Here is a 16390-nt window from a genome sequence, read left to right as displayed (position 1 = left end):
TGGAGTTAGATTTGCCAACATATAGTATAACACCCAGTGCTCATCCCGTCAAGTGCCCCCCCTCAGTGCCCATCACCCAGTAACGCCATCCCCCCGCCCACCTCCCCTTCCACTATCCCTTGTTCATTTCTCAGAGTTAGGAGTCTCTCATGGTTTGTCTCCCTCTCTAATTTTTCCCACTCAGTTCCCCTCCTTCTCCATATAATCCCTTTCACTATTTCTTATATTCCGCATATGAGTGAAACCAAATGATGACTGTCCTTCTCTGATTGACTTACTTCACTCAGCATAATACCCTCCAGTTCCATCCATGTCAAAGCAAATGGTGGACAGTCTCTTCAATAAATGGTGCTGGGAAAATTGGACAGCCACGTGCAGAAGAATGAAACTAGACCATTCTCTTACACCAGACACAAAGATACACTCAAAATGAATGAAAGATCTAAATGTGAGACAAGAATCCATCAAAATCCTAGATGAGAACACAGGCAACACCCTTGTTGAACTTGGCCACAGTAACTTCTTGCAAGACACATCTATGAGGGCAAGGGAAACAAAAGCAAAAATGAACTATTAGGACCTAATCAAGATAAAAAGCTTCTGCACAGCAAAAGAAACAGTCAACAAAACTAAAAGACAACCTACAGAATGGGAGAAGATATTTGCAAATCGCATATCAGATAAAGGACTAGTATCCAAGATCTATAAAGAAGCTACACCAAGAAACAAGCAATCCAATCATGAAATGGGCAAAAGACTTGAACAGAAATTTCACCAAAGAAGACATACACATGGCCAACAAGCACATGAGAAAATGCTCCGCATCACTTGCCATCAGGGAAATACAAATCAAAACCACAATGAGATACCAGCTCACACCAGTGAGAAATGTGAAAATGAACAAGACAGGAAATAACAAATGTTGGAGAGGATGTGGAGAAAGGGGAACCCTCTTGCACTGTTGGTGGGAATGTGAGCTGGTACAGCCACTCTGGAAAACTGTGTGGAGGTTCCTTAAAGAGTTAAAAATAGAGCTACTCTACAACCCAGCAATTGCACTACTGGGGATTAACTCCAAAGTATAGATACAGTGAAAAGCTAAGACACCTGCACCCCAATGTTTATAGCAGCAATGTCCACAATAGCCAAACTGTGGAAGGAGCCACCATGTTATTTATATCTCAATATACATGTCACCGCCTTGGAAAGATCTTCCGTGATAACCCACTCTAAATTAATACATCACTCTGCTTTAATTCTCCATTATGGCACATGTTACCAATGAATGACTGTGTTTTTTAAAAGTGTATCTGTTTCTGGCCTATTTATTCTTACCAGAATGTAAGATTCAAGAGAGAAAAGGTCTTATTTTTGTCTTATTTAGGGTATAGAAGAGTAACTAATGAAGATTGAGGAACCAATAAAGGTTGAAGAAATGAACAGATAAATCCCCTATGACTCCCATAATAAGAAAAGACAATTTCGATATGTTAAGAAGTTGTTAATAAAGGCCTATAACCTTTGTGATCCCCAAAAACTAACAAGTATGAAACCATAGGCAATATATTTATCAAAACAGAAGAATTTTCAGACTTTTATTGAGACTATCAGGGACTTTTTCACACCAAACATACAGAATATATATTTCTCAAAATACAATTCTGAAATATTCAGGCAGTTGGATCAGGTCGATCATAGCTGGGCTGTAATAGCATGCCACTGAAGTCTCCCAGGTTTAACCATTAAGGCTCATAGCCCTCTATAGGTGTGTGGTTCTGCCAGATGTTCTGAATTAACCATTAGGAAGGAAGAAAGCTTTCCGGCTGCCATTCTTTGAAAGAGTAGAAAAATATTATCAGAATGCCCAGAAATACAGAATGCTCGGGAATTTGAATCAGAACAGAGTCCATGATGAAAGTGAGAATGCAAACCAGCTAAATGTGCAAAACTCAAGCTCTCCACAAAGATGCACTGGGAGTGCTCCCCTCAAGGCCCACAGCTGCTTAGTCCCCAGAGGCTGGCAGCCTGCGCTTCACTACAACATCAGAAGAGTGGGCAGGTAGGTCTGGCCCAGGAGCCATAATTTTGCAGCCACCCTTAGCAAGAATAATTCAGGCACAGAAAGGCTGTTCAAAAACAGACCACAGAGTCCCTGGGTTTTTATTGATGGAAGCACTCAAACAACCCAACTGTTTGCAACTAGAAGCTGAATGACTCATAAACTCCTCCAGAAAGGTCAAAGCACTCAGGGATTGACTGCAGAACAATAGATATAAGCTAACTTTTTAAAGGTCCAAATTTTCTGATATGTGAATAAATAATATTAATTCATGCTCAACTAGATAACCTCTTGAAGTCTGGGCCATGTCTCTATTCACCTTTGTATCACCACAGTACTCAAATATCTAGGAGACAAGTAACAAGGGTTTGCCCTATTAAAGAAATCTCAGCTCCACTATCTTCTCTGGCTTGCTCACGCATCCTCTCTCTCTCCCTTTCTCTACACACACACACACACACACACACACACACACACCACACCTGGCCTCTCTGTTAAGGTCTGCTGGTCTAGAGTCTTTCTTAAACCTGTGAAGAAATGGATCTTAATATTCCATAATGAACTTACCCTAACCCTAGCCCAAAAGCTAATACAGATGGACTGGAGTGGAGATGCCGTGGATCAACACTGGAGGAGAGGGTGCCAAAACACATCTGGCTCTGAGAATGTTAGTTAAGAGACTATGAACTTATGCTAACATAATTACTATTATAATAACATCACAGTTGTCCTCTCTGAAAGGTGGTAGAAAACATCTAGTGTTTGATGTGGTTCACAATTGATGTTCACAAAGTCAACACCCCTCTGGGTCTCAAAAGACCTGAAGTCAGACATTTCCCCAGCCAAATGTGATTCCACTACTTTCTTCCTGTGTGCCCTTGGGCAAGTTATTTAAGTTCTAACAGCCTCCCTTTGCTCATCACACAGGTGGCCAGGATGAGAGTGCCCACAGAGTGGTCATGGGGAGGAAGTGAGATGAATTACATAAAGCCCTTGGCAGTGGCCCTAACACAAAGTATGCACTCAACAAATTATGTTGCAAATGCCAGTTACTGCGCTCTCCTACTTGAGTATCACTCTCATGCCTGACACCTGTGACTCTCCTTCTGAGATACCTGAGCTTGGTCGAGCATGTTTCTCCACTGAAAGAAAAAGGCTCTGGGATTTTCATTCAATTTTGCCTGCATTCTCCCTCTGCAACAATGATTATAATAAAGAGAAAATCCCTGGCTCTAAGCTGCTAGGTCTTTGGTGTCACTTGGACCTTATTAAAGTCAGTGTACTGCCTATGCATGGGAGTGAAAAGTGACTCTCTAGCCTACTAGACCTTGATGGGAAAATCTCTTGGGGCTGTCCTACTGCCTCCATGCTGCTTCTGGTCCATCAATCCCTTGATCCTAATTTGGTTTCCCAGGGAAACGTCTATGTTTTCACCAAGAAGAATGTTTCACAGAAAGCTGGAAAATAAGTAGTCAAAGCCAGACCTTTGGGAATCTGAGGTACCCATCTTCCTTCTTCAAATCAATCCACAACGATTAACTAAACACCTACCATGTGCCAAGCACTACACTAGGGATGCAGACAGTCTCCAACAAGACAGACTCCTGACATGCAAAATATAAGAATAATTCCATGCAGAATGTACAGGTCCTGCCATGCAGAATGTATGGATGATTGATCCCATAGTTCATGCATGCATTACAGTTAATTTCACAAACCATGAATTACAAATTGAAGTGAGTCTTAGTAAGAAAAAATGCAGAAAGTTATAAGACTATGTAAGATGGTCTGGAGATTCTAGGAAAACTTGCATGCTACAGAAACATCTAGCCAAGGACCTGTTTGGAGAGTGGTAAAAATTAGCCAGCCAAAGAGGTAGAAAAGGAGGGAGGGACAATAAAAAGACTTGCGGAGGCCCTGAACATCAAAATGTTGAGGAACTAAAAAAAGAACAAGGTTGCCAGAATATTAGGGGCATGGCGGAGATGGGAAGATTGACTGACTGACTGACTGACTGACAGAGAACTGAACTGAATTGAATCAAATTGAATCTTGGGCAAAAGTTGGCAAAGTCCAACAGGATCAAATCTGGCCTGCCTGTTTTTTGTACAGTACCCCCAGATAAGAATGGTATTTATATTTTGAAATAGTTGAATAAAAATGAATATTTAATGAGATGTAAAAATTTCATGAAATTCAAATTTTAGTATCCATAAAGTTTTATTGGAATACAACCACTCCCATATATCTACTACATAATGACTATGGTTGCTTTTAAGCCTCAATGGCAAAGTAGTTGCAACAGAGACCACGTGACATACAAGCCTAAAATATTTACTAAAATACTTATCTAGCCCTTTACAGAAAAAGGTTTGCCAACCCCCAATCTAGTGAGATAGGCAGAGGTCAGGTTATATAATTTTTTAGGTCACAATGAACATTTAGGATCTTACCCCATGAACAGGGGAACTCATTAACCCATTAAAAAAGCAGAACAGCACGATCTAGTTAGTGTCCCAAACCTGTCTGCCTATTGGACAAACTTGGGAGCTTCCAAAATTTGGATGTATGAATCCAACCCCCAGAGACTGGGCATTAATTGGGCTCGTGTATAGCCTGGGTATGGGCTGTGGAATTTTTTGAAGATTCCCAGGTGACTCTAATGTGCAGATAAGTTCGGGTACTGTGAATAAAATCACATTTGCTTTTTTTTTTCAAAGATTGTATTTACTTATTCATAAGAGATGTGGAGAGAGAGGCAGAGAGAGAAGCAGACTCCATGCAGGGAGCCCGATGTGGGACTCGATCCCAAGACTCCAAGATCACACCCTGGCCAAAGGCAGGCACTTAACCGCTAAGCCACCCAGGCATCCCACATTTGCTTTTTGAAAAGAACATCTTAACTGAGGGGCTTTCCATCTTGCTACACACTAGAATTACTTGGGGGATGTTTTCAAACATTCTGATGCCCAGGCCCACCCAGACCAATTAAATCAGGATCACTCTAGAGCTGGGCTCCAAGAATTGTAATTTTTTTTTTTTAATTGCCCAGGTAATTCTATTCTTCAGCTAGGGTTATACACGCTGCATTACCATGAGGCAGTAGATACAGGGAGCTTCCTGGGAGGCTACTTTGAGTGGTCCAAATGAAAGATGATAGAGGCTCCAGTTGAGCTGCTAAACATGGCTGAGGGGAGAGGGAAATGGGAGAGGTAATCAGCAGGATTTGGTGACCGGCTGGTGAGAGTAGGGGGCTTAATGGGAAGTTTCAAAAATGGACCCAAATATCTAGCAAAGCAAATGGTTGCAGAGTGATGTCATTGATTGGGATGGGAATGTTGGGAGAGGAACAAGTATTTTTTTTTGGGGTGGGGGGTAAGAGAATTAGCTCTGTTCTGACATATTGAAGAGGAAGGGTCTATAATGGAGTTAGTCATATTGAGGCAATAAGGGAATCTGGAGTTAAATCATAAAGGGCCTTGAATGCTGGTATAACAGTATTCTACTCACACAGTAGGCAATGGTTACAGTGATACAGGAGGATACATGGGCTTTTGATCCAGATGCTGTTCCTGCCACACAGAATATGGTGTTCCCTCAGCTTCCTCATCTACAAAATGGAATTTAAAATGTTCACACTTTCTTTTTTACCTTTGGCCAGCAGAGACACTCAGTAAACATCCTTGTTATGAAAATTAAATGAGATATTGTGTGTAAAATCTTTAGGAATTTACATAGCACCAAAGGCTCTCAAAAATGGTAGTTGTTAATTCTAAAGGATTTCCAAAGAAAAAAAAAATGACACAGTGACACTCTCCATAATGTTTTATGATATATACATGTGGACATCCATGGAATGATCAATGAGTGGGGTCAGAAACTGGCTCTTATGTTCAGCAGTTGTGACAGACAACATAATGGTATCTGTTCACCCATTACTAAGAAGTCAGGGTTCCGGCAACCCTGTGGAAACCACCATCCATCAGGATCCAGGCTACCCTGCTGGCACCTGCCCCTCCTTCCCAAGTGTGGTCCTCTCTTGACCAAGATAACAGCTAGACCTCTAGCCACCAGATTTAAATGCCAAGCAACAAGATGGAGACAAGGACAAAAAAAGGAAGGAAGAAGGCACACACCAAATGTCTTGAAAGAAGTTTCCAAGAAGCTGAAACACAATATTTCTACTAACATCTCTTGGGTCAAAATTTGGTAACATGGCCACACCTAGCTGCAAGGGAGACTAGAAAATGTAGTCTTTATTCTGGGCAGCCACATTTCCAGTTGAAAACAGGAATTCCTGTAAGTAAGGAGGAAGAAGGTGATAGGTGTCAAGAAAGTCAGCCAGCAGCATCTGCCACAAGAGGCAAGGTCTTGCAGACTTGGGCTTTTCCTGTGCTATTACCTCACCCAGGTTGCCTTCTGGCTCCTTCCCTGTTCACTCACAGATTGATTCACTGCCTCCAGCCTCTTGGCATCTCTATTCCCCTTGCCTGGAAACTCTCCACCTTTCCATCACCAGTCTAATTCAACATTTCTTCAGAGACCTCCATCAGGATTTAACTCCATCTTGGCCATATCTAAACTTCTACTATTTCCTTAAAGACATATACATTAGTACATGGCACTTGAATGGGCTTTGAATATAGGTTTCACCTTGTCTTGGACAAGTCACTTTCTCCCTCCAGGTCCTCCCACACTGAGTACAGACAACAATGCCCACCTCACAACGCTGAAGGAAGGACCAAAGATTTCTGTGTGTGGAAAGTGGTCTGTGAACAATAAAGCACTAAAACACCTATTAGCTGTTAGCATCTCTACCCTGCTCATCAATTCATAAGAAGAAACAAAAGTAGTTTCTGGGAAGCATCACTCACAAAAGAGCAGAAGACCTGTGTATTCTCCTCCCTCTCACCTTCCCATAGCAAAGCTAGAAGAGGATTCCATCAATACTTAAATGGTCCCTACAAGCTGAAAATTAATTTAGAGATGAGCAAAGATGACTTCTTTAAAGAGAAAGGTGATCCACAGAAGCCAGAATGCTCCCTGCACTGCTGATAACAGCAAAATCAAAGCCAAGAACGCAGCTCAGATTATCGAAGCAAATGAGTCACGGTACCTGGCAAGGAGGCGAGGTTTCAGCCAGACACCAGTCAGAACCAAGGAGTATGGATCTTGCAAATACGTCAGATGAGTTCCTGTGACTGTTAACAACCTCAAGATGACTCCTGCCCTCATGCATGAAGCAAAAAAATAAATGGCTGCTGATCACACTGAAAGAGTACCAGCATCTGCTCAGATTAACCACACATCTCATGTAAATCCAAATGCCCCTCACAAGTTGTCATTAAATAAATACTTCTGTCCTTTTGATTATAAAACAAAATGTGTAAGCAGGAAAGTACTTAGAATATATATGGATGCTTTCACAATAATTTTAAAAGTGAATATTCATGTGATTATCACCACAGTTCAAGAGATAAATCATTACAGCACTTCAAAAGCATGCCAAGAAGTAATCACTCTCCTTGTTCTCATGTTATATATGTCTTTCCTTTTCTTTCTAAAATTTCCACTTACCTAGGTCTCTAAACAAAGTTGTTTGTTTCAAATTTTTGAAATAATAGTGGAATCTCATTGTATGTGTTCCTAGGAACTCTGCTTCTTCTGCTCAGCATTGTGTTTGTGACCCCAAAGTATTTATGGGTGAAATGACATGATGTCTGAAATTTGACTTAAGATACTGTGAGGATGGAGGAGTCTCAAAGGATATGTTGAAGAAAATGGTGATCCCTATTGAAGCTAGGCAATGGATACATTAGGTTCTTCATACTATACTCCTGACTTCTAAATATGTTTCAATTTTTTTATAACAACAAATTGTTTAAATTACTTTGTGAGATTCATTTTAACCGTGGTTCATTTTCATTGTAGTATAGCAGTCATTCTCTAAGTAAGGTCCCAAAACCAGGAGCATCAGAATCATCTGGGAATTTGAAATGCAAATTATTTGGCTCTACCCCAGACTTACTGAATCAGAAACTTGGGGTAGGACGCAGCAATGTGTGTTTTAATAAGCTCTCCAGATAGTTTTGATACATGTTCAAATTGGATAACCATTATCAAATAGTATTCTATTACACAAATGAATCACAACTTATTTATCCATTCTATTGATGCACAAATATATTATTTCAAGTTTTAGGATTCCAAGTTTGTGGATATTATAAATAATCTTATATAAGACTTTTGGTGACAAGAGTCTCTCTGATACATACCTAATGGTAAAATAACAAAATCACAGGCTGTATGTATCTTTAACACTACATAATAATGCCAAACTCTTGTTCAAGTGATTCACCAATTTACAATCCTGCTAGTAATATATGAAAGTAGCCTTTGTTTTACATCCTTGTCAATACTTGGTATTTTTCAGGTATTTTAATTGTTGCCATTCTGGAGTGTTTCTGCCAAATACTTTCAGGCTTTCCAACCTGGGATCAAAAATATGTATTAGGGAATAGATATATTATGGAATAGAACTCCAGACATGCATAATTTTGCAAATATGTTAGTTGGTGGGTTTGTATGATTTCAGAAAGAATTTGGCATGATGGAGAAACTGAGAGGGTCAGTGGGACTATACTTTGGAAGGCAGGAGGAAATGTGGTACAAAATATTATTGAGAAGTAAGGCAGGGGCAAATCAGGGACCTTATAGATGTGCTAAACACTTTTGGTTTTATTCTAAGTGAAATGAAAAGCCAATGAAAGGTTTTCAGAAGAGCAATTTACATAGTTACACTTCTGTTATTTGTATATATTTAAAATATCTCAGGCACACATCTACTTCTAGCGATGATGAGGCCACATGATGCTTCAGACCATTGCTTCTGCTGAAACAACTAAAAAAAACTGGGTAAAGCAGAGACACACCCCTGCTTGTAGCCATCACAGTTTTTGAGACAACCAGGAGTTGAGGGGACAAAATAATTCTGGACAAGAGAGAACCACAGAGGTGAGCCAAAATTCTGCAGCCATTTTTTCCCTTGGGACATTTGCCAAAACTAGGTGAGGGGAAGGGGGTAAGGATCCAGGCAAAGAGCCTCAGCAGAGCTGCTTATGAAGAGGCAACAATATGAGAAAAAACTTTGGTAGTCTATTGAAAATAAAAACCTGAGAGGCCAAGATCCCAATAAGAAGGAAGAAGTAGAAAACTAAGCCCGATACTTGGCCAGTATTCCCCTCAAGACATTGGCTGAGTTCTGAAGCTGTGCAGAGCAGGAGGCTGAGAAGCCAAAAAGAAAGCTCCCCAAAGGCTTTCAATAGGAGTTTTAACAGTATCTCAGTGCTGAAGAGAGAACAATCAAGAGTTCCACACAAGCCAGGGGAGAGAGGTCATTGAGAACACCTTATGCTCTTAGCTGAAATCCCAAAAAGGCTACACCTTAAATAGAGGCATCAGCCAGTAGCAGATAGAGCTCTATCAAAACTAAAACATAAAAAAACAAAAACAAAAAAACAAAAAAAACTAAAACATAGCATGTAGTCAGCATAACCCCTAAGTGGATTACAATAATAAGTCCACCAATATGCCTGCCTCACAGATATTTTCTCTTAAGGAAAATAACATCATTTACAACATACATAATTTTGTGTACAAAATGTTGAGTATATAATCAAAGGTGCTTCGCATGCCAAGACATAGACCCAAAACCTAGGGGAAAAAAATCCAAAGCAGATTACACAAAAAGAAACCACAAGTAACTCAGATATTGGAATTAGTATAAAAAGAGCCTATGTACACTCAAGAGTATAATAACATTAAGGAGAAATTACATGGAAAGGCAGAGAATTCAAATCAACAAAAAGGATCAAATACAGGAAAAAAGGGTCAAATGGAACTTTTAGGAGTGTGAAATTAATAACTTAATAGATAAGCTAAACAACAGATTAGACATAGCAGAAAGGATGGTTAATAAATTGGAAGGCAGGTCAAAAATTTTTCAACATTAAACCACAGAGTAAAATGGAAAATAAAGAAAAAGCATAAGAGACGTGTGATAGAATAAAAGTTCTACATTATGGGGGATCCCTGGGTGGCGCAGCGGTTTAGCGCCTGCCTTTGGCCCAGGGCGCGATCCTGGAGACCCGGGATCGAATCCCACATCGGGTTCCCGGTGCATGGAGCCTGCTTCTCCCTCTGCCTGTGTCTCTGCCTCTCTCTCTCTCTCTCTCTCTCTCTGTGACTATCATAAATAAATAAAAAATTAAAAAAAAAAGTCCTACATTATGTATGTTTGAGACACAGAAGAGAGAAAAAATGGTACAGTAAAACTATGTAAAGAGATAACAACAAACTAATCAGAGATATCAGTGCACAAAAAGAAAAATGACTAAGAATCCCAGTGGAGTTGACAGCAAATTAACAGCAAAAAATAATCAATAAAGCCACATCTGGAGACATCACAGAAAACGTGATAAAAACTAAAGACAAAAAGAAAATCCTAAAAGGAACCAGAGAATAAAAGACACATTATCTTCAAAGGCATAATAATAATGTAGGTTAATGGCTGATTTTTCAACAGAAATGATGGAAGCCTGAAGACAATGGAAGAATGTCTTAAAGTGCCGAGAAAACCCCTCACACATATAATTACATACTCAGAGAAAACGTCACTCAAAAATGATGGCAAAATTAAGACATTTCCAGATAAATAAAAACTGACAAGATTTCTTACCAACAAATTCACTTTAAAAAGATGCTAATGAAAGTTTAACTAGGCAGAAGAAAATAACCCCAGATGAAAGCATGGTAATGAAGGAAAAAATACAATGCAAAGGTGAACCTGTGGAGAACTGAGAATAAAAACTGATTGTTTAAAATAACAAAAATAATATATAAGAGACTTTTTAAATATGTAGATTAAGATGCATTAAAACAACACAAAAGATGTAAGGGGGCAAAGAGAATTAAAATACAATATGGAACCTTAGTATAGAGCATTGTGTTTACCCAAAACAAATGAAAACATGTCGACAAAATGACTTGTAAACAAACAAATGTTTATTATTTATTATTTATTTATAGCACTATTAGTAATATCCAGAAACTGGGAACAATTCAAATGTCTATCTACAGGTGAACTTATAGACAAATTAAATGGAATACTACTCACCAAAAAAGTAAAATAAAACAAAATAAAATACAGACACACTAAAAACTATGGATGGATCACACAGATATTATATTGAGCAAAAGAAGCCAGAATTAAGAGTACATACTAAGCTGTTCCATTTACAAGAGGTTCTAACCAAGTAAAACTAATTCATGATCCTAAAAGTCAGGATAATAGTTATCCTTGAAGTATCAAAAACTGGAGAGGGGCAGAAGGGGATCTCTGGGATCTCCCCCCTTACTGGGTCGGTAATTTTCAATTTCTTGATCTAGTGGCAGATTACATCAAAGTGTTCACTTGTTGGAAATTCGTCAAGCTCTATACTTAGGATTGTTCATTTTCTATATGTATTTTCCAAAAAAAATTAAAACATATATTTCAGACATACAGAAAATTAAACAAATAACAAGACTGTATCAACCATCAAAATTCGAGATAAAACATTACCAGTACAGTTGGTATGTGTGCTACTGCCTCATTACACCTCCACCTACCCCACCAGAGATAAGGACTCCCATGAGTTTGGTTTGGTGTTCACCATCCCTCTGCACTCTTTTTTCCTTTACTCCTTATATAAATTCACCTAAACAATGTATAGAACTCTTTCACATGTTTTTAAACTATATATAAAATGTAATTTGATTTCTATTTTTATTTTTTAAAGATTTATTTTAGAGAGAGAGAGACAGACAGAATGAGTGGGGGAAGGGGTAGAGGGAAAGAATCTCAAGCAGACTCCCCGCTGAGCACAGAGTCCCACTTGGGGTTCTATTTCACAACCTTGAGATCATGGTCTGAGCCAAAATCAAGAGTCAGATGCTTAAATGATTGAGCCACCCAGGCACCTCTGATTTCTATTTTTAAAAGATGATTCTATAAAGGGGCACAAGGGAACTTTCTAGCATTATAAAAATATGCTACATCCTGATTGGAGTGTGGGTCCATAGGTACAGACATATGTCAAAACTCATCAAGTTATGCATTTAATATCTGTGCATTTCACTATAGGTAAATATCATCTCACTTAAATTATTTAAAAAGAGATCATTCATAGGCAATGAATGAAGGATGGACGGAAATGAAACCAACCAGGCCAGTTAAAATACTTCGGTAGACCTGAGAATGCCAAACTCAGCTACCTAAGGAGGAAAGAAATAAAGACAGCTTGTGGGCACAGTTCTTTGAGCAGCTTAACTGTGAAGTGGAGCAGTAAATTGAGGGAGACATAAGGCCAAAGTTAAATAGAAGATCAAGCTTGACCCAGTTGAGAGGAAACACTGAAGGCAAAGAAGAGAGAGGAGGGATCAAGGAAGGAACAAAATCCTTGAGATGAGAAGGGATGGGATGTGAAGTGCAGGTGGTTTGGTCTTTGCTGGGACACAATGTCTTCTAGCCTTTTAACTGGACAGAAATAAAAAGGGAACAGATGTAGGAAAGACTGTTTGGTGGTGGAAAGATATTGAAGTATCCATTCAATGATTGCTACTTTTTCAATGATCATGAATCATTATCTGAAAAGGATGTGGAAGGGAGTGTTGAAGCCTGTGAAGAAGAACAGCATGAAATTGCATTGAAAAGGCTAGAAAGGCATCCCTGTAAGGTGGATGTCATTAAGAAAAATCAAAGGTTCCATCTTGGACACATTAAAGGCTCACCGGATATCCAAATCCTCGCAATACAGTAAGAGCTCAAAAGCAGGAATATTATTACTCATCTTTGATTAGTACTGCACAAAGCACACTGTAACCTAACCCTGTACTCAAGAGGGAATGAATATACAAATATTAAAATTTTTCATATTTTCTTAGCACATTTGTATATCCGTGGTCATATTCTACAATGAAACTGAAGAAAACAGTCTCTTCAGAAATAATTCACCTTAGATATCAAATGTATTTTCCTTTTTCTCATTTTTTATTTTTGTGTTTTCTTGGAAGAAAAGCAATCTGTGTCTTCCAGTGTTATCAGTTCTTTATTTTATCTTAAAAAAATGCTCTGTTCATCCTCCAAAATAATTTTTAAGTAGAATTCACCAGTGGAGCAATTCTCATAGGAAATAAAGAGACAGACTCTACATCCCTATATTATCCCGGTTTGTGACAATCATAGGATATGCTGGATGAAGAAATTGAAAACTCTTGCCAAAAAGAATTAACCTCTTCCTTGTATTCAAGACATCCTTGCTGCTTGCTGGTAAGTCACATGTGCACATGGAGTGAAGAAAGCCTTTAGCTAATATACAGGAATCTCAGGGTAGTCCCAAACCAAACCTGAATGAGCCCAGCAGAGCAGAAGCACTGGCTGTGTTAGGAGATGATTTAGTATACTGTGCTATTTATGTATCATTTATCATTTATGAAAGGAAACAAATTATAAATGCATTTCTTGAAGCAAAAATTCTATTTGTTGTCTTACACTCAATTCCATTTAAAAGGACTCCATTCATGCAAGAATGACTGATTTGGTTGGCTTAGGAGTCCAATTTTTATGCTCACAATTCATTTATATACTTACTATGTATATTGAGTGCACTCTTCTATTTCCTGTTGCCACAGCCAGACTGTGAGTGCATGTGTTTTTGTCATTCTTAACTGTAGTAATTCAAAACTTCAGCTGTCAAGTTTGGAGCTAATATTCTCATATATGCCATTCATGCACTTTTCTTAAAAATAATTCCTTGTTTGCTCTCAGAAGTTCCTACCTAACATGATATGTAAAATGGCAGGATCAATTAAAAAAAAAAAAAAACCTAAATCTTTAAACACAGTTACAATATATTTTTTCTTGAAAATATCCCTTTACCTATCATTCCCTTTATTCAGTAATTATAAACCCTAGTCAAGCAGTAAAACAAGACAACATGTTAAATATCAACAAACCACAAACAGCAGTGTTCACTGGGAGGAAAAGGAAGAAAATCTGTTTCATGCTAGACTATCTTTAGAGGGACTATCATTTGAAGTGTGGAGGCATCAATTATTTCTTCTATGCTGAGGGTTTACACATTTAAAGGCTCTGTAAGTCCACAAAATAAATAAGCCATCGTTTCTCTGTACCATCAAACACAACAGGATACCAGTCTTGTAAGCGGGTTTTAAAACAACAGAATTATGTGGGTGAATCCTAAGGTTTACTATTTCAGTTTCAAGAGAAACAGTTATAAGGTGGCCAAAGTGCACTGGGACCATACTTGGAGTTGTCAGTTATACAGTGTTTCCGGGACCAAAGACCAGCTCCATAGCAGAATCCTGTGATTCTAGAGTCTGAAGAAACCCTCGGAGTCTCCTAGCCCAATCTGACACCCAAGGCCTGAATTTTTTCCCCAGTATCTCTGACAGATGGTCAGCCTCTGTTTCAATTACTCCACTGGGGGGGAGGGGGGGGAGGGCGGTTCTCAAGAGAAAATTCTCAAGGGGTATGATGAAAGGCTAGAACCAACCATTCAGACAGGGAGTAAGGCTCCAGTCAGCAAGCCTGCAGGATGCAAACAACATTGTCAAACACCAGAATCAGACTTCCAGGAGAATGAGATTCAGGATCAGCAACCATAGAAGTGCAACGTTCAGACATGTAGAACCCCCCATTCTGCAACCATCCTCAGTCCGTTCACTGGCCTTGGGAGCAGCTCCCACAATCTGGAAGCAAGGAGGCTTTTCAAGGACTGGTTTCTTAGAGTAAGAAACGACACTTTCAGACTCACAGCAAGGTCTGTCAAGTTTAGCCAGGATCAAATCCGTTCCTTCTAAACACCAAGCCAAGGGACCCCCTGCTGGAACTGCTAATGCTTAAAATACTTTAACTTTGGTCTTGACAATCCTCACCACAGTAAACTAGAACACTTTGGGCTCTTCTTTTAAAGGCGTATGGGGACTATGCCGTAACCGAAATTGCTCGGTTGGTGTAGGGCTGATGCGTGGCGCTGCCGTTTTAGGCGCAGCCCTTCATCCGGCCGAGTCCGGCTGATCCTCCCAGGATAGGCGAGCGCCGGCACACCCCCAGCCGGACCCGGGACGGCGCGGCCGGCCCTTACCTGTCGATGCTGATCACGCACAGGGTCATGATCGAGGCCGTGCAGCACATAACGTCCATGGCGATGAAGACGTTGCAGAAGAAGTGGCCAAAGATCCACTTGCCCCCGATGAGGTCGGTGACGCTGACGAAGGGCATGACCGCCACGGCCACCGAGAGGTCGGCCAGCGCCAGGGATACGATCAGGTAGTTGGAGGGCTGGCGGAGCTTCTTGACGAAGCACACCGAGATCACCACCAGACAGTTGCCGGCGATCGTCAGCAGCGTGATGAGCGTCAGGACAGAGCCGATCACAACTTTCTCGGCCCTGCCGTAGTTGATCTGCTCCCCGCAGCCGGAGGCGTTGTCGGGCGGCGCGTCCCAGGTGGGCACGGGGCTGGCCGTCACCTCTGCGGCCCCGCGCAGCAGGGGCGGCGCCCAGGAGCCCGAGCCCGGGCCGGCGCCGTCGGGGCCCAGGTCCGGCAGCCCGCGCCCCACCTCCGGCAGGAGCAGAGAGCGGAGGTGCCCGTAGAGGTCCGGGCGGCCGCTGCTGTTAACGTCCATCATCGTGCCGCCGTGCGCTGCTGCCCATGGAGCCGGCGCCCCCGCCACGCGCTCCCGCCGCCGGCCCGGGGGCTCACCTCGCCGGTTCCGCTCCGCCCGGCCCAGCCATGGGGCCCGCGCCGGCCACTGGGGGGCGCCTCGGCTCGGCCTCGCGGCCCCGCACGTCCCGGGGCCCCCCGGCCGCTGCGGACTCCCTGCGGGAGGCGCCTCCGGCACCGACGGACGCCCGGGACGCGCGGCTCCCCGGCCGCCCCGCAGCCCGCAGCCCGCAGCCCGCAGCAGCCGCGCGTCTCGGCCGAGCGCGCCCGGGAGGCAGCGGCCGAAGTTGCGGAGTGCGCCCCGCCCCTCGCGCCCGCCGCCGCCGCCGCTCCCGCCGCTCCCGCCGCTCCCCTGCAGCAAACGCGCCGCGTCCCCGCCGCCGCCGCCGCCGCCCGAGCCCCCGGAGCTCCCGGGACGGGCTTCCCCCGCGGGGCCGGGCCGGGCCGCCGCGTCCCCCGCACCTCCCCGCCGCGCAGGGGGCGGTGCTCCACGCGCCTCCCGGGATCCCGCTCCGCTCGCTCGCTCGCTCGCTGTCCGGGACCTCG

General features: G+C 41.9%; 1 protein-coding gene across 2 annotated transcripts in view; it reads right to left on the bottom strand.

Moving 5' to 3' along the window:
• HTR7 (5-hydroxytryptamine receptor 7) overlaps positions 1–15887 on the bottom strand; it is an 85839-nt gene extending 69952 nt beyond the window's left edge. The window contains exon 1 of one of the 2 annotated variants that reach the window (XM_072806151.1): positions 15265–15887. In XM_072806151.1, coding sequence (XP_072662252.1) covers positions 15265–15809 — 545 coding nt within the window. In that variant the 5' untranslated portion in view covers positions 15810–15887. The remainder of the gene's footprint in view (positions 1–15264) is intronic. The other variant, XM_072806150.1, reaches the window with a different exon arrangement.
• Between the last annotated feature and the right edge of the window lie 503 nt (positions 15888–16390).

This window comes from Canis lupus, chromosome 29 (assembly GCF_048164855.1).
Source record: "Canis lupus baileyi chromosome 29, mCanLup2.hap1, whole genome shotgun sequence".
NCBI classification, from domain to species: Eukaryota; Metazoa; Chordata; class Mammalia; order Carnivora; family Canidae; genus Canis; species Canis lupus.
Note: the sequence above shows the minus strand (reverse complement) of the source record. Positions and strands in the feature narration are given on the sequence as shown.